We start from the raw sequence: 20,103 nt of genomic DNA on the forward strand, positions 1-20,103 counted from the left end.
TTAATAAGGTTGAAAGAAGACAAGAGTCCATCAGGTTCAATCTAGAGAAACCCTACTGTGTTGATCCAGAGGAAGGCAAAAAACCCTATGAGGCAGATATCACAGAGAGAAAATTTCTTCCCATCTTCAATGACAATCAGAATATTACTTAGCTGCTGTATGTCCTGCAGGAAGTGATGTATTCTTTCCACTCTGACACAGTGCTCTCTGCTGCCACCTCTGTGTGGACAGTTGATGACATAAATAGAAAAATATGTAAAGACACGCAGGCAGTAGAAGAGAAACTAAGTTAAAAAAAATTGCATTCATACGTCATATCTTTTTTTATACTCAGCAGATCGCTCCCTGCAAGCTCAGATATACAGATGTTTATACTAATATATACAGGGTGGTCCAAAAGTAGGTGGACAGTATGTGTAATAGGGTTATGAAGGGGGAGATTTATCAAACATGGTGTAAAGTGAAACTGGTTCAGTTGCCCCTAGCAACCAATCAGATTTCACCTTTCATTCCTCACAGACTCTTTGGAACATAAAAGGTGGAATCTGATTGGTTGCTAGGGGCAACTGAGCCAGTTTCACTTTACACCATGTTTGATAAATCTCCTACATTACACATACTGTCCACCTACCTTTGGGCCACCCTTTATGTATATATATATATAAATATATATATATATATATATATACACACACACACACATATATATATGTATATATTTCTCAGAAAAAATAATATATAATGAAACAATACATAATCCATTTAAAATTGTAATGAAAACCTTTTATCCTAAATATTGATAGCTCTTATAATCAATTATCAGGTGGCTGGATTATTCACGGCAGATGAAATGAAGCTCTATAATAACAGCGCTAATCCGGTAGCTGACAAACCAACTTTCCAATTAAATTTTAATCTAAAATCAACTTACACTCTGGAATCATCTAAATCCAGAGAATGCCATGTGGAATCAGCAGAAAAAACATGGCAGAAAAGAGAAGAAAGCTCAGAAATTATAGGCATAATGGATTTTTTTTTTTTCAATAAAAAAAAAAAAAAAACATTCCCATTGTGTTTGTCTACAAAGGTTTAGCTTGTAACACAATAAAAATACTCATAGAAGTCCATTGGCCGGACAGAGAAGGAAAATCAGGTCCTTTTGGCTTCTGTATATAATACTATACACAAAAATAGGATGGAATAGCACAGTAGACTACAGGGAACTCTATTGTGCCACAATATGCCTCATATGAAATTCCATAAAATAGTGGTATGTTCCATCAGACTCTAAGGGGAACATTTCTTCATAAATATGGCACCCTAAGGAGTGTTCCTCGACTCTTATAACAAATCAAATCAATTATAATCTTGACCTATTGACCGTTCTTCCTAATATTTTCTAATAAAAGACCTAGGTATAGGTTACGATTAGTTCCTATATAGGACATTCCCTGTGTAACTGTTCATAAATCCCCTTTGAGTAGGTCACACGAATAACAATTCGATTCATCCTCGCAACTTGCTGAGTCTCCATTTTTGTTCTAGATTCTATTGTTGAACTCAGCAATTGTCTGCCAATGAGCAGCTGAGCCCACTTCAGTGAAATAAAGTCACTAGAAAAGGATATTTTATGGAGCACGCAGAGAAACAGCCTGAGATTGTGCGAGCTGGATCATTACGGGTCCGGGGTCATGTCTATAAATAAACATTAGGAAGATAAAAGGCAAAAGGTTAAAGGCAAAACAGGAAGAATAGGAGCAAGAATAGAGACTTCAGAGGTGTCAATTATTTTCATTCTTATTGCTATGATACTGGAAATATTCTCAATTTACATGTGGAAGATGGCTGATTATTATAAGAAAAGAAAAAAAAACCTACTGTCAACACAATGTGGACAATGGTAAGAGAAAGGACAATAGTTTACTCCTTTACAACAATCGGAAAAAAAAGAAAACAGTTTAAACAGTATAAACTAAATAATATTAGAACACAAACCATAATGCATGCATGCCATGAACTAAAAGGTACATAAAACATCAGTTTCCAACAGACTCCACCGATTTATTATGGGTCTATCACATTTCATTGGGATTTCCATTGTGTTGTTTCAGTGGTGGATTAAATATATCATGTACTCCCCTGGGGCATGACAAAAAAATTGAAAAAAAAAAAAAAGCTCAACTGAATCTGTAAAGTCCCCATATAGTAGTTGCCCCCCTCTGTAGACTCCCCTCCCCTGGGGCATGACAAAAAAAATTGGAAAAAAAGCTCAACTCAATCTGTGACGTCCCCATATAGTAGGTGGCCCCCTCTGTGCAGTTTCCATATAATGGATGGCCTCCTCTGTGTAGTCCTTTTATAGTAGATGACTCCCTGTGTAGTTCCTCTATAGTAGATCCCCCACACACATTTAGGACCCCCTATGGTAGATGGCCCTCTAGTGTAGTCCCCTATAGTAGATGGCGCCCATCTAGGTCCCCCTATTGTAGATGGCCCCCTCTGTTTATTCCTTTTACAGTAGATGGCTCCCCCCAATGTAGGACACCCTATAGTAGATGGCCTCCTTGTGTAGCCCCCCTATAGTAGATGGCCCTCGTCTAAGTCCCCCTATAGTAGATGGCCCCCTTGTGCCTCCCCGCCCATTTTCCCAACCTGTACTGATCAAACATTCTGACATGTCAAAAGTTTTTGCAAACGTCAGATACACTTTAACTTTTCTTTTAACTGCAAATAAAATAATAGAAGCGGGTGGTCTTTGGTTTTTGCACAATCCTGTAAACCTGCATTCACTCACACCTATTTTCTTAGAACAATACATGATGTGGGTGTTAACAGGAAGCAGCAATTGTATGAAAATAACAGAAGGTCTTCTTGGGAAAATGCCAGACTCAGACACTATTTCTGGCTCTAAACATGCAGTGATTTAGTTGTACTGATATTATTTTGAATTGTCAAGCTGTTCTCCACATTTACTGCACAACAAGTATATATATTACAATTTATCATCAGAAGTCAGGAAATAGTTTGTTCCATCTCTTAGCAGCGTTAAATGTACTGAGTAAGTAGATGGTCTGTCCACAGGGCTCAATCTGGACAATGGATGGTAAGTTCTTGAAAAATTGATGTTCTTGAAATGAAAATTCAGCTGGATTGGAAAAGTAGCAGCGGTTTGATTCTTAAAGGGGGTCTCCAGGATTAAAAAAACATGCTGAGACCTCTGTCCATGTCAGGAACTGTCCAAAGCACAAGAGGTTTTCTAAAGAGATTTGCAACTGCTCTTCACAGTTCCTGATATGAACAGAGGTGGCAGCAGAGAGAACTGTGTCCGATTGGGAAAAATATACCCCTTACTGCAGGACATACAGCAGCTTTAGTACTTATTAGTACTAGAGGATTTTTTTTAATAGAAGTACAGTGGTGCCTTGGATTACGAGCATAATTTGTTCCGGAACCGCGCTTGTAATCCAAATCCACTCTTAAACCAAAGCGAATTTTCCCATAAGAAATCAAAGAAATGCAGACAATTGGTTCCACACCCCAAATATAATGATTTATTATTCTGAATAACATGTAAAACAGATGAAACAAACATTCAGAAACAGCAGAATATGTGATATTATAAGTTACTGTACAGTAATGGAGAGAATGGGAAACACAAGGGCGGAGAGAGACTGCAGGGAGCATGAAGGAATGAGCAGGGCAGATGTGGGCACAGTATAGCAGCACTCTCTGTCCAGGGAGCTATGGAGAGATTACCCCCACAGTCCTGTCCCCTGATGCAAGCCCCAGCCTGAAGTTGATCTGCTATGATTTGGAAGGTGAGGGAGACTTCCTGGGTCAGAGTACAGGGCTGTAGACCCTGCTATGCAGACCATGCCCCTCCCCCACTCCCGCTCCCACCCAGCACAGGGAGCTCTTACACCAAAGCAATGTTCTTAAACCATGGTATCACTGTAATTTACAAATCTGTATAACGCAGCAACACCACTTGATTTAAAAAAAAATTAAATCAACAGGGCAATATATTACTTGCCCTCTATGCTGTGGATAGGGGACAAGTACGTTTTAATCTGAGAACCCTTTTAACTGTTCAGATGCCACAATTAATAGCCACCCTGGCATCTTAACAGTATTTGGATGCATTGGTGGTCTAGGGATCTACAATGTAATTGTGACATGCCAACCAGTTGCCACAGCAGCTCCAAGCCTCTGATAAGCCCTGATACCTGCTGTGGCTACTCTTCTGATATAGCCTGTTTATGGCAGCTGGTACCAGTAGAGCGCCAATTGCATGGATCTAATTAGGCAACTTAATGTGTGTCTGTGAAAGTCCCCTGGGGGGCTAAAAAGGGTAAAAAAAAAAATAATAATAATAATATATGTATATTAAAAATGCACCCAATAATATTAAAAATTACCCGTTTTTCTCATTTCTGACTGTGCTGTCATATGCTGCAGGTGGACTGAAAAAGAAGTGACAGATTGTAAGGAAAGAACATGGGAGAGGATTAAGAGGATTTGTTCACACGCAATGTTGACCACTCTGGAGAGCTGAGGTGAGTGTTGAACTAGGGTATCTGGGAGCCTCCTGGTGGCCCATTAAGAACTAGTGCCCACTTTCTGTTCCATATAGTCGTCAATCCCCTCTATGCCCTTATATAGTAGAAAAGCCCCAATCTATGCCCCCATATGGTGGATAGACCCTCTCTGTGCCTCCATCTAGTAAATAGGTCCCATAGTAGATAGGTCCAATAGTTATGCTCCCATATTGCCCCTCTCTGCCATCCCTACATAGTAGCTAGGCCACCTCTGTGCATCCATATAGTAAATATGCCTCACTAGGCTGTAAGACAGTAGTTAGGCCATCTCTGTGAATCCATACAGTAGTTAGGCCCTTTCTGTGAATCCATACACTAGTTAGGCCCTCTCTGTGAATCCATAGAGTAGTTAGGCCCTCTCTGTAGGTCCATACAGTAGTTAGGCCCTCTCTGTGAGTCCATACACTAGTTAGGCCCTCTCTGTGAGCCCATACAGTAGTTAGGCCCTCTCTGTAAATCCATACAGTAGTTAGAGCCTCTCTATGAATCCATACAGTAGTTAGGCCACCTCTGTGCCTCCATATAGTAAATCGGCCTCTCTATGCTCTAAGACAGTAGATAGGCCCTCTCTGTGAATCCATACAGTAGTCAGACCCTCTCTGTGAATCCATACAGTAGTTAGAGCCTCTCTATGAATCCATACAGTAGTCAGACCCTCTCTGTGAATCCATACAGTAGTTAGAGCCTCTCTGTGTATCCATACAGTAGTCAGACCTTCTCTGTGAGTCCATACAGTAGTCAGACCCTCTCTCTATGAATCCATTCAGTAGTCAGACCCTCTCTCTATGAATCCATACAGTAGTCAGACCCTCTCTGTGAATCCATACAGTAGTCAGACCCTCTCTGTGAATCCATACAGTAGTTAGGCCTTCTCTGTGAGTCCATACAGTAGTCAGAACCTCTCTATAAATCCATACAGTAGTCAGACCCTCTCTGTGAATCCATACAGTAGTTAAGCCCTCTCTGTGTATCCATACAGTAGTCAGACCCTCTCTGTGTGAATCCATAGAGTAGTCAGACCCTCTCTGTGAGTCCATACAGTAGTCAGACCCTCTCTCTATGAATCCATACAGTAGTCAGACTCTCTCTGTGAATCCATACAGTAGTCAGACTCTCTCTGTGAATCTATACAGTAGTCAGACTCTCTCTGTGAATCTATACAGTAGTCAGACTCTCTCTGTGAATCCATACAGTAGTCAGACTCTCTCTGTGAATCCATACAGTAGTCAGACTCTCTCTGTGAATCTATACAGTAGTCAGACTCTCTCTGTGAATCCATACAGTAGTCAGACTCTCTCTGTGAATCCATACAGTAGTCAGACTCTCTCTGTGAATCCATACAGTAGTCAGACTCTCTCTGTGAATCCATACAGTAGTCAGGCCCTCTCTGTGTATCCATACAGTAGTCAGACCCTCTCTGTGTATCCATACATTAGTCAGACCCTCTCTGTGAGTCCATACAGTAGTCAGACCCTCTCTGTGTGAATCCATACAGTAGTCAGACTCTCTCTGTGAATCCATACAGTAGTCAGACTCTCTCTGTGAATCCATACAGTAGTCAGACTCTCTCTGTTAATCCATACAGTAGTTAGGCCCTCTCTGTGTATCCATACATTAGTCAGACCCTCTCTGTGAGTCCATACAGTAGTCAGACCCTCTCTGTGTGAATCCATACAGTAGTCAGACTCTCTATGTGTATCCATACAGTAGTCAGACCCTCTCTCTATGAATCCATACATTAGTCAGACCCTCTCTGTGTATCCATACATTAGTCAGACCCTCTCTGTGTATCCATACATTAGTCAGACCCTCTCTGTGTATCCATACAGTAGTCAGACCCTCTCTGTGTGAATCCATACAGTAGTTAGGCCCTCTCTGTGCCTCCATATAGCAATTAGCTCCCCTCAATGCCCTTCTGCATATAGTATTAGGCCTCTCTGTGCAGGTAGGCCCCCTGTTGGTAGTATCAACCATGTAGGCAGCGCATGTAGATAATCCCAAGTAGGCAATATCCTTGTGTTGGTAGCAGCCAGTGCCCCCAGTAGACAATGTCCCCCAGGTCGGTGACCCCTCTAGCAGTGCCCCCTCCTTCCCCAGTTGGCAGTATCCACCATGTATGTAGCTCCCTAGCAGTAAGGCAGTGCCCCTCATGTAGGGACCCCCCAGTAGTTCCAGCCCTGTGCTATGTACTTCTGAGGGGGTAGGGGGGTCACCGGCCAGTGCCAGCCTGCATGAGGTAACGGCAGAGCACTGATCCTGAGGGAGTCAGGAGGCGCAGTCCCCACATCTATCAGGGCTGCCCTGCATCACAGTCCCCTCCATAGATCACTCATTATCACTGACGCCATGAAGACGCCGGCTTCGTCCTGTGAGGCTTCCCTCACTCTATCACCTCACACTCCTATAACTGCCCGTACTCCCCCGTCCCCTCCCTCTAGCTCCTCCCCGCTCTCACTACGACCGTTACCCAGCAGCCAATCACTGTTCACCTCTCATCCATCCAGTTGTACGCGCTGCTCATAGCCGCACTCACATTGGCTACTGCGCCCTCACCATTCACCAATTAGATCTAAATCCTTACAGGGGGGCGGGGTTTACGGCGGAGAATTGTTTTGCTGGGATACCGAGTCTCCGTTTCCGGTTATCCTGGTCAGTCGGTAACCGAGCGGCACCGCACGGTGTGGAGTGGAGGAGGTAGGAGACTGGTGCACTGCTATAGCTACACGCAGGGCTGGAAACTGACGTGTTCTCATAGCTGAGTTGCAGGATGCAATATGGCCGGGTCACCGGGGTCTCCCCTAGGGCTGAGAGCCGGGGACTAGTAATCTGTATACACCGGCCGGGGGCAGAGCAGGGGCTGCTGCTACCTGTAGTTCTACACCATTAAATCCCGAACTTGTGCAGAAAAGAATATGTGTGTGTGTGTATACATATATATATATATATATATATATATATATATATATATATATATATATAGATAGATATAAAAGAATGTGTATATACACACAGATATAAACAACAGGAGATTTGAAGGGATTTTGTAGTTGTTTCTTAGTAAAAAAAAATATAAAAAAAACTGCCATGAATATTTTTTTAGACTAAGTTTAAATGCGTATTATTATTATTATTATTGTTATTTAAATCACACAGGATGGTTTTGTTGCAGATTATGTTAACTTTGTATTATGTGTATGTATATATATATATATATATATATATATATAATGTGTGTGTGTTTTGATTTCTCCTTTGGAGTCAATGGTGTAAAGCCAGATTAAGGGTACTATTACACGGAATAGCTCCGTGTAATAAAGACAACGATCAGCCGATGATCCTTGCCATCTGCTATGTGTAATAGCGGTGCGCGGCCGGCAACTGGCGATATACATTACCTAGCCACGCTCCGGGGCTGCTCCTGCGGTCCGCTTCTCCGTTCCGCGTGCTCTAGCCTTAGAGCGGCCTGTCAGCCAATTCCGAAGCTAGAGCGTGCGGGACCCGGGGAGAAGCGGACCGCAGGAGCAGCCCTGGAGCGTGGATAGGTAAAGTATGTAGTTCAAGCAAGGACATCAGTAACGATGTCCCTGCAGCCCTTGTTACACGATTATCGGGCCATGTAATAGGTCCAGTAAACGAGCGCTGATCTAGCAGATTGGCGCTTGTTTACAGGTATTATCGGGCCCCCATCGGCCCTTGTATTACCACCCTTAGGCCCTATTCACACGGTCAATTACCAACAAAAAATAGGGTCAGTGTATTTCAAAGGCCCCATTCACACATCCGTAGGTACGTACAGGGCTTTGATCCGTGCCTTAAAAAAAAAAAAAAAAAAAAAAAGGATAGGTCCTAGTGTGGACTGAAATTCTTCCATGGACACACCAATAGAACTCTATGGAATCTGGATGTGATCCACAAGAAATACAGAAAGTATTTTCCTTTCTAACCAACTGCTTTCAGAAAGTTATGTAGATTTGTAATTTACTTCTGTTTAAAGTCTTCCAGTACTTTTCAGCTGCTGTATGTCCTGCAGGAAGTGGTGTATTCTCTCCAGTCTGACACAGTGCTCTCTGCTGCCACCTCTGTTCATGTCAGGAACTGTCCAGAGCAGCAGCAAATCCCCATAGAAAACCTCTCCTGCTCTGGACAGTTGCTGTCATGCATGGACAGAGGTGGCAGCAGAGAGCGCTGTGTCCGACTGGAGAGAATACACCACTAAGTGCTGGGAAGACTGGAGATTTTTAAATAGAAGTAAATTACAAATCTTTATAACTTTCTGAAACCAGTTGAAAGAAACAGATTTTTACTTGTGTTTCCCCTTTAATAATGTAGTTACAATGCAACTTGTTCCATGAGACGTTGCAAGTTTTAATTTTCCTTACAGCTACATCACAGCTGTAACTATGCAATATTAAGTCGGACATATCATGCAGATATGCTGGTTATTAAGTTGCTATTACAAAGGAGGTCCTTGGTAATTCCTACCAACAATAGCTGTGTGACATTTCTGGGATTATCACGCAGCTATGGATAAAGAAATAGTAAGGGGTTCAGCCGCATTTATGATATTACGTGATATGATGTGGCCTTAAAGGGGTACTCCAACCATTTAAACTTTTTGCTATAGTGCTGGGACTTCATAGAAAGTAATCATCATCCTATTCTTGCCTAACCACAGTGCCCTGGTGTCCTCCTGTGGTGTCTATGGGTCCCCTGATAAATGCTCCCATTGCCAGCATTACAGTACAGCGAAGAGTCTAAGTTTCCCTGCTCCCGGCATCATATTGATACATGATGCCAGGCGCTGATTCATTTCACTATACAGCTTACCTGTCTGTAATTTCTGTTTGCCTTTGAACGTGTAAATGCCCCCCTTATTATGGGGTTTTAGTTCCTCTGACTAAGGGTACTATTACACGGAACGATAATCGGCCGAATTGGGCCGATTATCGCTCCGTGTAATAAATGCAACGATCAGCCGATGACAACGATCATCGGCTGATCGTTGATATAGGTTAGACCCTATTTTCGGCGGGCGCCGACCGCGCACCACTGCGTGTAATAGCGGTGCGTGGCCGGCGACTAACGATATACATTACCCATCCACGTTCCAGGGCTGCTCCTGCCGTCCGCTTCTCCCGGGGTCCCGCGCGCGCTCTAGCTTAACAGAGGCGTGTCAGCTGATAGGCCGCTCAGCCAATCACAGGCCGTGGCGGTAACGATGTCCTTGCAGCTCTTGTCAAACGATTATCGGGCTGTGTAATAGGCCCAGTAAACGAGCAACGATCTAGCAGATCGCTGCTCGTTTACAGGTATTATCGGGCCCTGCTCGGCCCGTGTAATACCACCCTAAGGCTGTGGTCACATGTAGTATGAGTCACTGCAGTACCGACCGGATGATCTTTAACACCGCTGAGTTCTCATGCAGGCGCATCAGTGTGCGCCCGCATCATAACTTCCCACAGCACACAATGGAGCGTGCGGCTGGAGCCGCTCGCTCCATTGTGTACACTGACAGGATTTTCTGCGTCCACTATTCAGTGAATAGCGGCTGCAGAAAATTGACATGTCAGTTCTTTACGGCGCCGCTAGGCATCCTGGCCGGAGTGTATACTATTTAGGGAGGTTTATCAAACATGGTGTAAAGTAGAGATGGCTCAGTTGCCCCTAGCAACCAATCAGATTCCACCTTTCATTCTGTGAGGAATAAAAAGTGGAATCTGATTGGTTGCTAGGGGCAACTGAGCCAGTTTCACTTTACACCATGTTTGATAAATCTCCCCCCCTATGTGTATATACTCCGGATGGGATTCGCTGCAGCCTGCAGCAGTACGCAAGAACCGCAGAAATCATGGCCGTTGTAACAACGGCTGTGATTTCTGCAGTACTTACGCAGTGTGAACATAGCCTAAAACCATAGCCTTTCTGACTCCAGGATTGACACACATCACAGCTCAGTCTTAGACATGGATTTTTACTGTGGCGTTCAGCATAGATTTTGTAAGACTATTCACTGCCAATATAGGCAGTGTTCACACATGGTGTGTAATTAGTGTTAATTATGCTTTTTTGCTGTAATTATGGGGCCGATTGCGCAATTACGGTACATTAGTGCTATTTTTGCTGCAGTACTGGCAGAATTGCAGCTAAAATACTATTTTACTGTAAGTGCACAATTCACATCAAAATTTCTGGAAAAAAAATGCATAATTATTGCCAATTAAAAAGCAGCTGTGAACATAGCCACATTTCCACTTCAAAAAGTATACTTCAGTCACTTAATGGAACTGAGCTGCAGTACTTCCCATGACCTGGAAACGAGAGTGGCGCTGTTTCTGGAAGAAAGTGGCTATGTTTTCTAATCCTTGATAACTGGATTAAAGGGGTTATTTTGAGGGAAAAAAATAAGTTTTTAGCATGGCAATAAATCATACAAAGCGTAAAAATATCTTCCGCCAGAAACTAGTCAGAAACTGTCAGCTAGAAAGTTCGTCCCAAACTGCCCACATAGTTACATAGCTAATAGCCCACTATTCAGTACAGTTTTCAACTGGATTGTTAAAGGGGTTGTCCAGCAAAAATCTTTTTCTTTCAAATCAACTGGTTTCATAAAGTTATATAGACTTGTAATTTACTTCTATTCAAAAATCTCAAGTCTTCCCATACTTATTATCTGCTGTATGTCCTGCAGGAAGTGTTGTTTTCTTTTCAGTCTCACACAGTGCTCTCTGCTGACATCTCTTGCCGACACAAACTGTCCAGAGTAGGAGAGGTTTTCTATGGGGATTCATAGAAAACCAAGACAGAGATGTCAGCAGAGAGCGCTGTGTCAGACTGAAAATAAACCAACATTTCCTGTAGGACATACAGCAGCTGATAAGTGTGGGAAGACTTGAGATTTTTTTTATAGAATTAAATTACAAATCTATATAAGGGTCCTATTAAACGGAGCGGTTTTTAACGACTAACGTTAAACGATCGCAAACGAGATTGTTTATTGTTAACCTAAAATTGTTCACCATATTACACGGAGCGATAGTCGTTACTATGATCGTTTACTCCAACTGATCCCAGCAAAACAATGGACAATGTGCAATTACACTGAACGAGTAGTGACCAAATGCGGAACTTGAGCGAACAATTAACGATAATTTTAGGTTCAGATCTAAAGCCCCTATTCCACAGATCGATGGAGAGGAGCAATCAGGCGCGGGGAGGGGCTGCTGCGGGGAGCTGCCCGGGTGATCGCTAGATTGTTCGGGTAGCCCATAGAGGATATCGGCGGTGTGCTTCTGCCGCTCCTATTCCACGGAGCGACGGCAGCAGATCACTGCTATATCTGTCTTGTTTTTCAACATGTTTGAAAAACAAGCGACGCAACGATCAGCCGACATGAACGATGTCAGCTGATCGTTGCTCTTTATTCCACGGGATGAGTAATTGCCAATATTGGCCGAATACGGCTGATAATCGTTCCGTGGAATATGGCCTTAAATCAACGACATACAAACGATTATACGATCGTTGCCTGCTATTACACAGAACGATTATCATTTAAATTAAAAAAATATAAAAAATTTACACACAATAATCGTCCTGTGTAATAGGGCCCTAACTTTCTGATATCAGTTGATTTGAAAGAAAAAGATTTTTCGCTGGACAACCCCTTTAAAGGCTACAAATCCTGCATGCTGTCATGATGTCGCCCGCTCTGCCCGCTGCACACTCCTCCTCCACCTGCCTGCCAGCCTACTTTGTGCTTCTTGGTGGCTCTATGTCAAGCTAATGTGTCTTCTTGGGACGTGCCTCAGCCTATGAAATATACAGTATGCTTTTCCTCCATGGCCCATCTATCATGCTAAAACATCTGGCAGCTGCTGTATGTTAACTTAGTGGGCGAGACGGCACATGTGAGACTATGCGTATGTGAGACCAAGCTACTGGAAATACAACCAGAATATAAACTAAGACGGCCCGAATCTGATTATGCAGCGTTCAATAAATTCTAGAAGAAACAAGGATTTATAGCATAAACACTAATATAGACTCACAGCCGATAAGGTCAATGTCCCTCTCATTGATCTGGAGTTTACCGCTCATTACTTTGCCACATATATATCTCAATTTAAAGGGGCAGTTCACAAAAAAAATCTTTTAAATCCCCGGGTGCCAGAGATTTGTAATTGACTTCTATAAAAAAAAAAAAATCTCATGTCTTCCAGTACTTATCAGCTGTTGTATGTCCTGCAGGAATTGGCATTATTTCCAGTCTGGAGAGCAGGAGAGGTTTAACATCTATTTAAAAATCTCAAGTCTTCCACTCCTTATGAGCTGCTGTATGCCCTGCAGGAAATGTTTTCTTTTCAGTCTGACACAGTGACTGTTGGAAAGAGGTTTTCTATGGGAATTTGTTACTGCTCTGGACAGTTCCTGTCTCGGCCAGAGATGTCAGCAGAGAGCACTTTGTTAAACTGGAAATAAAACATCATTTCCTGCAGGACATACAGCAGCTGATATGTATGGGAAAACTTGAGATTTTTAAATAGAAGTAAATTACAAATCTATATAACTTTCTGAAACCAGTTGATTTGAAAGGAAAAGATTTTCGCCAGAGTACCCCTTTAATCCAGCATTAGGGGACCTAGTAGGTCATAGACCATGAGAATGTCATCCAACATGTATACAACCCCCTTATATAAGAATTCAGCTGCATAGAAGTACAGTCTGTACAGTCCTGACTGTATCTGTGTATGTTTTCTCCCCATAAAGTAATGTTATATAGGTGCGCTGCCCAGTACTGTGCGGTATTGTATAGTGACTGTGCGGCTGAGGAGCATTGCATAAAGGCTCTATGGAAAACAGCAAATATTCTTTAGATCAGGTTTATATCTGCTCAGTGTAATAGATCTGCTGCCGAATGAGATTTCCTAAATCATCAGATGCCAGACTTAAAGGGATTTCCCTGCACTTAGCCAAGCATCAAGGGTTAACCAGCCTCCACAATGCCTTTCTGCAGAGAGCAGCAGACCAGGGAACTCCCTGGAAGGAGATCAGTCATTGTGCCGTAACAAGAGCTTCCCTCAGCCATAAACACGAGTCGGGGATTGATGCGGTGTATATGGCGAGCACATACGCAGCAGTACCTCATAAAGCCCAGCACAGCAGTCTTCTCTTTTATATCATAAAATCATGCAAGCCGCATTAATGATACATTAAGGAGAGTTATGTGTCACCGGAGGAAACATTGGTTCATAATACATGAATAAAAGCGCTCCCGGGATGGCACACCAGTCACTTAGATGGTACAGGAGAGGTCTATGGCAGTGGATAAGCTGGAGGGAGGGGGAGAAGTGGTGACACTTTCTATTATTTGGGGGCATCTCGTTGGGAGAAATTCACACTCTTCCCCTCTTGTCCGGCTGCCATAGCCATTGGCCTGATTAGCTCAGCTTATAATGGGCAGCGCCTGTCACAGACCATTACGTTAGTTGGATTAAATCACAGCCGGTGATCTCATCTCCAGTGCTGTCACTAGTAGAATACAAGACTAATCTTACATCTAATATAACAGGGGTAGGGAACCTTGGCTCTCCAGCTGTTGCAAAACTACAACTCCCATCATGCCTGGACAGCCAAAGCGTTAGCTTTGGCTGTCCAGGCATGATGGGAGTTGTAGTTTTGCAACAGCTTGAGAGCTAAGGTTCCCTACCCCTGATATATAATGTGTGACTCCTACCCCATGGCACTGACCTCATGCTGACTTTTTTTTTTTCCCCCCCATACTTCCCCCTTCCACTATAGCATTCCCCTTTAACCGTATGTATATTATAAACACTCTTGCTGCGATGCTCGGTCCAATCATTATCTGTGGCTTCAGCTATTGGCTCAAAGCTATTGACTGTCTGACACCATCTGCAAAGCTGCAATCTCTCTCTACTCTCTTCAGATCCTTTCAGCACCCGACCGGGGGAGTCAGCGAGCGGGACTGTCTCTGCTTTAAGCAGAATCCGATCTTGTTAACCTAATTTACTATAAGAAATGCAGACAGCTATACGCGCCCTCCGTTCTGCCGCACAATAGGTGGCCCAGCTGTGCTGTGTCTGAAGGGAATATAATAGGAGACATGCTCGGAATAGATTTATCACATCAAGTCCTGGATCAAACTTGAAGTCACCAATAGAGCAAAAAAGTCTTTTTTTTTTTTTTTTTTTGCATGTGGATTTCTGGGATTTGTTTACTTTTTTTTTTTTGTAAGCTGCCGGGCTGCATGAACTAAGATACCGATGGTAGATGCCAAAGGAAAGAACATGAAATGTCTGACTTTTTTTTTGATGCTTCCAGAAACGGTGAAGAACCGGTCCAAGAAAGGTCCCAAAAAGGCGACTTCTAGTAGCAGCAGCAAGTTGCCTCCGGTTTGCTATGAAATAATTACGTTAAAAAACCGAAAGAAGAAGAAGATGGCTGCTGAGATCTTTCCGAGCAAGAAGCCGGCTAATAGCAACTCCAACTCCGTGCAGCAATATCACCAGCAGAACCTGAACAACAATAACACTATCCCATCCCCGAACTGGCAGGGGCTGTACGGGACCATCCGAGAAAGGTGAGGTAGCATCGGAGCATCTGCGCGATTGTAATGTTTATAGGAACAATGATAGAGATGTTAATGTAAGCCATTTTAACTCTTTAGGAACTCTGTGATGTTCAATAATGATTTGATGGCAGATGTGCATTTTGTGGTGGGACCCCCTAGTGGGACGCAACGCTTACCGGGGCATAAGGTAAGAAGGGGCTCCTCTTCATTGTGAGAAAGTTTCAGCCAAGTTTTGTAAAATGTGATACAGAAGATCTTAGAATAATAGGAGAGTTCGTGTTTTTGTAGCAGAGCTGAGTTTGTCACTCTGTATAGTGGGATAACATGGTGAGGTAACTGGGCATTTACTGTAACTGGGGTCCTAAGGAAAGCTAGATAGACATATTAAGGACAAGTGTAAATCTATCTATTATCTATCTTCTATCTATCTTACTTTTACCATATCTATATACCATATCCGTGTGTCACCATATATCTTATATTTATCTCCATTTCTATGTCTCCTTATCTCATCTCCTCTATCTATCTATCTATCCATCCCCTCTCCGTCTACCTATCTATCTCCTATCTATTATCTATCTCCTATCTGTCTGTCCGTCTATCTATCTATCTATCCCCTATCAGTCTACCTATCTATCTCCTATATATTATCTATCTATGTTTAGTATTTTTTCATATATATAATAGAATTTTACGTCTTGTGTATTTGCTCTCCCTCCACTCCATATACCTGCTCACTTACCTTCTCTTCTCCCCCCTCCCCAGTACGTCTTAGCAGTCGGGAGCTCGGTGTTCCACGCAATGTTTTACGGGGAGCTTGCAGAGGACAAAGATGAAATCCGTATACCAGATGTTGAACCTGCTGCTTTCCTCGCAATGCTGAAGTAAGCTTTATCCCTCCATTATAATAATGTGTGTGTTTATGTCCATGCTCGCCACAGCTTCAGTGACTACAGCCGGAATCCCTCCATAGCCCTCAGCACATCACTCCGGGTTCTTCTCACCATGGACTCCGGGGCTTATTAAAGGCAGTATTTTAACTTTACATGAAACTGGGATGAGGTTTGTTTGTCAGAATTTCTCTCTGCTGAACTTCATGGACACGAGGAGAATAATAAAATGACAGAGTGCTGGAGCTCTCCGGTCCCGTCAGTGTATATCCTGTGGAGGAGGAAACTGCCGATGACATTAAGAAACTCTGAATAAATTAGATGTCAATGCAGATAAATCATGCAGATGTGTAGAGCACTGCAGAATATATATATATATATATATATATATATATATATATATATATATTATATTCAATTTGTTTTACGCAGCCATTAATTCATGGCTGTCCCTTGCACTGATATTGATGCAGTAAGCAGAGGGCAGCTTTATACAGGCAAGTGCAAGTTCAGGGAAATGGTGCATGAAACTAGATCCAAGAGCACCGAGCATGCAAATAAGAAGCCAGGGCTGACATATACAGTAGTTCAAAGTGTGAGACTTCAGTAATACAAATCAGTTCTCACTTCAAGTGTGAAAGTAGCTGAGAATGGGGCATGTCGGAAACGCTACCCTCCGTCATCACGAGGATGGATGCTGCAAGTATGTATGTGGCTGAGCCAGTAGGTTTGCAGGGTTTTAGCAGTGTGACCTCTACAGTGTGGTGCACCCTGGCTCGCTCGTGTATTGCTGCAGTGTACAGTTCTCTGCAATTATCAGGGGCTGAAGTGGACTGGTTATATAAGAAGTAGAGGGATCCCAGCATACAAGTCGCTTCTGTTACTTGATGATGATCAGGATCTGTTCTCTGTTGCTTATTATATAGCACCATCATATTTCATAGCACTGTACAAAGATTCTTACCACTCACATAGGTCCTATTACTTAGGTAAACAAATAATGGTCAATATATTGTTCCCAAGACGCTGAAAGGCAACGGTGGTGATGTCTAAGTCACCATAGTCATAGCCTTGCGCTCTGATGTCATCAATAAATGCGATTACTCATCGTGACTCACATTTGGCCATATGGGCTTTATCAGAGTGCAGCATATATGTTCTGTGCACCGTACACCTTTCACCAGTGGTTGCTTTTCCAATTAATCCCTTGAGCCAATTTGACATAAATTTCTGGCAGTGGGAGCAGCACTATCTATCTTCACCGCTGTTAATGTGGTAAAGCTGTCCTTGTACCTGGGCAATGGTCTGGGTGGTGGATGTTGTGATTTGATCGCTATTTCTCGATGGTCACGTCCAGAACCAGAGATTGTTTAACCCTTGTAAAACTGGGATAAAAAAAATGTTACCATATGGATCAAGAGTCTAAAGTTGCAAAACAAAATGTTAGTTAAGCTTGTAAATGGAAAGAGAAGAAGTGATACTTCTATGTAATCTGTACCATGGGGGGTATATGCCATTTCTCGTTGTCTGGCCATATGGGGTATATGCCTGTCTCTAGGTGGTACGCTTAATGTCCCCATGCTTTGCTTTTGCTGGCAGGATGGTGTATGATCATAGCTTTGTGGGTGCTTACAGGTAATTTCTTGAGTAAGAACTTGGCTTAGGAGCATAGAGCAGGGAATCGCTGCAGTGACATTTCAGTGTCGTTCACGTCTCCTTCTCTTGTAGGAGTTGTCCAGTGTTAGATCCGCTGACCAGAGTCAATCTGTTCGGAACTACGATTTGTAACATGTTGTCTTCTTTTATGTAGGTACTTGTACTGTGATGAAATTGACTTGGCCGCTGACACCGTTCTGGCAACTCTGTATGCTGCTAAAAAATATATCGTTCCCCATCTTGCCAGAGCTTGTGTCAACTTTCTAGAGACCAGCTTAAGCGCAAAGAACGCCTGTGTTCTCCTGTCTCAAAGCTGCCTGTTTGAAGAACCTGATCTGACCCAGAGATGTTGGGAAGTGATTGATGCGCAGGCAGAGCTGGCTTTGAAAAGCGAAGGTTTTTGCGACATTGACTTTCAGACGCTTGAAAGTATCCTTAAAAGAGAGACTTTAAACGCCAAAGAAATAGTCGTCTTTGAGGCGGCTCTCTGTTGGGCCGAAGTCGAATGTCAACGTCAAGAGTTAACTCCCACTATAGAGAACAAGAGGAAAGTTTTGGGCAAAGCCCTTTACTTGATCCGCATCCCAACCATGGCACTTGACGACTTTGCCAATGGTGCCGCCCAGTCCGGAGTGTTGACTCTTAATGAAACGAATGATATATTTCTTTGGTATACAGCTGCTAAGAAACCAGATTTAGAATTTGTAAGCAAACCCCGTAAGGGTCTGGTCCCTCAAAGATGCCATCGCTTTCAGTCATGTGCCTACCGTAGCAACCAGTGGCGTTACAGAGGCAGATGTGACAGCATCCAGTTCTCAGTGGATAAAAGGGTATTTATAGCAGGTTTCGGCCTTTATGGTTCCAGCTGCGGGTCAGCTGAATATAGCGCAAAAATTGAACTGAAACGCCAAGGAGTGATATTGGGACAGAACCTGAGCAAATATTTTTCAGATGGATCCAGCAACACCTTTCCAGTCTGGTTTGAGTACCCAGTGCAAATTGAACCAGATACTTTCTATACGGCCAGTGTAGTCCTGGACGGGAATGAGCTGAGCTACTTTGGACAGGAGGGGATGACTGAGGTGCAGTGCGGAAAAGTAACTGTGCAGTTTCAGTGCTCCTCAGACAGTACCAATGGCACCGGGGTGCAAGGAGGACAGATACCCGAACTTATTTTCTATGCTTAAAAGAAATCTATATTGTAGAGTCTAACGGACCCATTGTGCAATGCCGAGTATGAGACTAGACCGAATGGGATGTATCTATATATAAATTACTGTGAGAATGCCGCCTATATCTAGTTCACTATAGCTGTTTGGTATAGATTCCACTTGTACAGTTATGCTGTAAATTAAAGGCACTTTCTAAAATAGTTTCTAAACTTTCATTAACCGGAAGCTTGCTGAACACAGAAGAGAAGATATTTTGATAAATGCATCCTATTTTATTTTTTCTTGGGTTTCTATAAAAGTTTCTTTATAAAGTCAATTAAACATTGAGTACCTAGGTGAATATGTGACAAATAAGCTAAACTGACTGTGAAAAGGTTACCACAATCCCCTATAAATTCATGTTTTCCTTCTAAGCTGAGCTGCAGCATGCATGGGTACAAATCAATTTTGGTAAAGGAGAGGGCTTGCATACTGCTGCTCAGCACAGCCTCCATGACACTCAAGTTCTGAATATGATATAAAGCTGACATGTTCCATTTTAGTGAAAATACAAAGGCATAATCCAAATAATTTTTTTATTTCAATAAACTGGTGCGTCATCTTTGACTGTCTGTGCCCTGCAGTAGCTAACATAGATTACTGCCATAATTCCCGCTACCAAGAATCATAGTTAATGAGTGGGGTCACAGGAGGTTGTGCCCCCTCCTGCTGATCTCCACCCATTTTTCAGAAAAGTTAAGTGAGCAGTGGGGGTGGTTTATCAAAACTTGTGTAAAGTAGAATTGTATTAGTTGCCCCAGCAACCAATCAGATTCCACCTCTCATTTTTCAAGGAATCTATGAAGAATAAAAAGTGGAATCTGATTGGTTGCTAGGGGCAACTGAGCCAATTCTACTTTACACCAGTTTGATAAATATCTCCCCCAACCCCACCCCAATGAGTCTGATGCAACAATTTGTGACTTGTACAGGTGAAACCGGCAGCCGATTACAGTGCTGGGCAAGTGGATGGACGTGTTCTTTTCGTTTCAACCACTTCAATGTAACTGGTGACCTATTTACAAAAATGTCATGTTACACATGGATTTAGTAATGACTGGTTTTGCCATGGATTTTCAGCAAGCGTCCACAGTGGGTTTGACTTTGAAAAAGCTGCATTTGGGCTTAAATTTATGGCTAATATGTTAGATGAATACTTT

The 20,103-nt window shown here is 42.8% G+C and overlaps 1 protein-coding gene across 2 annotated transcripts; it reads left to right on the plus strand.

Annotated features, from left to right (window-relative positions):
* The first annotated feature begins 7,172 nt into the window (after positions 1-7,172).
* BTBD3 (BTB domain containing 3) lies at positions 7,173-19,104 on the plus strand. 2 transcript variants are annotated; one of them, XM_069954513.1, is made up of 5 exons: positions 7,173-7,292; positions 14,937-15,195; positions 15,283-15,373; positions 15,952-16,070; positions 17,887-19,104. In XM_069954513.1, the coding sequence occupies exons 2-5, from the start codon at positions 15,053-15,055 to the stop codon at positions 18,917-18,919; spliced, it is 1,386 nt and encodes a 461-aa protein (XP_069810614.1). In that variant the 5' UTR covers positions 7,173-7,292; positions 14,937-15,052; the 3' UTR covers positions 18,920-19,104. The 2 variants fall into 2 exon arrangements, with proteins under 2 accessions (XP_069810614.1, XP_069810613.1); XM_069954512.1 differs by lacking the exon at positions 7,173-7,292 and having other exon boundaries at positions 14,879-15,195.
* The last annotated feature ends 999 nt before the right edge of the window (positions 19,105-20,103 follow it).

This window comes from Dendropsophus ebraccatus, chromosome 15, assembly GCF_027789765.1.
Source record: "Dendropsophus ebraccatus isolate aDenEbr1 chromosome 15, aDenEbr1.pat, whole genome shotgun sequence".
In the NCBI taxonomy this organism is placed as follows: Eukaryota; Metazoa; Chordata; class Amphibia; order Anura; family Hylidae; genus Dendropsophus; species Dendropsophus ebraccatus.

What these genes read in the sequence shown, in the direction of transcription:
- BTBD3 (XM_069954512.1), top strand. Translation starts at nt 14,879, where the DNA reads ATGGTAGATGCCAAAGGAAAGAACATGAAATGTCTGACTTTTTTTTTG. An exon ending in AACGCTTACCGGGGCATAAG is followed by an intron (nt 15,374 to 15,951) that starts GTAAGAAGGGGC and finishes CCCCCTCCCCAG; the next exon opens with TACGTCTTAGCAGTCGGGAG. An exon ending in GCTTTCCTCGCAATGCTGAA is followed by an intron (nt 16,071 to 17,886) that starts GTAAGCTTTATC and finishes TCTTTTATGTAG; the next exon opens with GTACTTGTACTGTGATGAAA.